Source organism: Phaethon lepturus, unplaced genomic scaffold, assembly GCF_000687285.1.
Source record: "Phaethon lepturus isolate BGI_N335 unplaced genomic scaffold, ASM68728v1 scaffold26810, whole genome shotgun sequence".
NCBI classification, from domain to species: domain Eukaryota; kingdom Metazoa; phylum Chordata; class Aves; order Phaethontiformes; family Phaethontidae; genus Phaethon; species Phaethon lepturus.
Genome location: NW_010512992.1, coordinates 1,760 through 2,349, shown reverse-complemented (window position 1 = coordinate 2,349; position 590 = coordinate 1,760). Strand labels below are relative to the sequence as shown.

Sequence of the window (590 nt, the reverse complement as noted above, 5' to 3'; positions counted from 1 at the left end):
TGCAGCCGGAGGACAGGCTGAAGAGCTGGGCCCGTGCCGGGTCTGTTGGTCCTGCCGGGGAAGCAGCCAGCATGGGAGTCACGAAGAGCCGGACCAGGTGGGTGCAAGGCAGCGCCCCGAGGGAGGGACCCTGGTGACAGCTCGGCGTGCTGGGACAACCCGTGGCACCCTTGAATGGCTGCACAAGGTCCTGGTGTGCCCCAAGCCCATGCACAAGGCACGCAGCTCCAAGGGCACAGACTGATGCACCCTTTGTCACACCGATAGGGCGGTGTTGTCCCCACGTTGTCCCTGCACCAGGGACGGTGCTGAGCTGAGCCCGCAGCGTGCATCCAGGCTCTGAGCTGCAGCACGTGGCAGTGAGCGGAGGTGGGCTGCACCGACGGGGCAGGCTTTGTCCCCCTGGCCTGTGTCCCTGCCCTGGCACCCGCCGCCTCCCCCGTCCCCCTCACCGGAGCAGCTGAACTCGTTCTTCTGGACCTCGGCCACGTTGAGGCCGCGGAGCTGGGCTGGAGCGGCACACTGGGTGAAGAGCCCAATGGTGGGGCGCTGGCGCAGCCACTGCGAGAGCCAGCCCAGGTGGCAGTCGC

The 590-nt window shown here is 68.1% G+C and overlaps 1 protein-coding gene across 1 annotated transcript in view; it reads right to left on the bottom strand.

Annotated features, from left to right (window-relative positions):
* Nucleotides 1–590, bottom strand: part of SLIT1 (slit homolog 1 (Drosophila)) — a gene marked incomplete at both ends in the record, with an annotated part of 11,389 nt that overhangs the window by 9,712 nt on the left and 1,087 nt on the right. Inside the window, 2 exon segments of the mRNA XM_010288958.1 lie at nt 2–51; nt 453–590. The exon segment at nt 453–590 is cut by the window's right edge and continues 43 nt beyond it. Of these exon segments, the coding sequence (XP_010287260.1) occupies nt 2–51; nt 453–590 (188 nt within the window).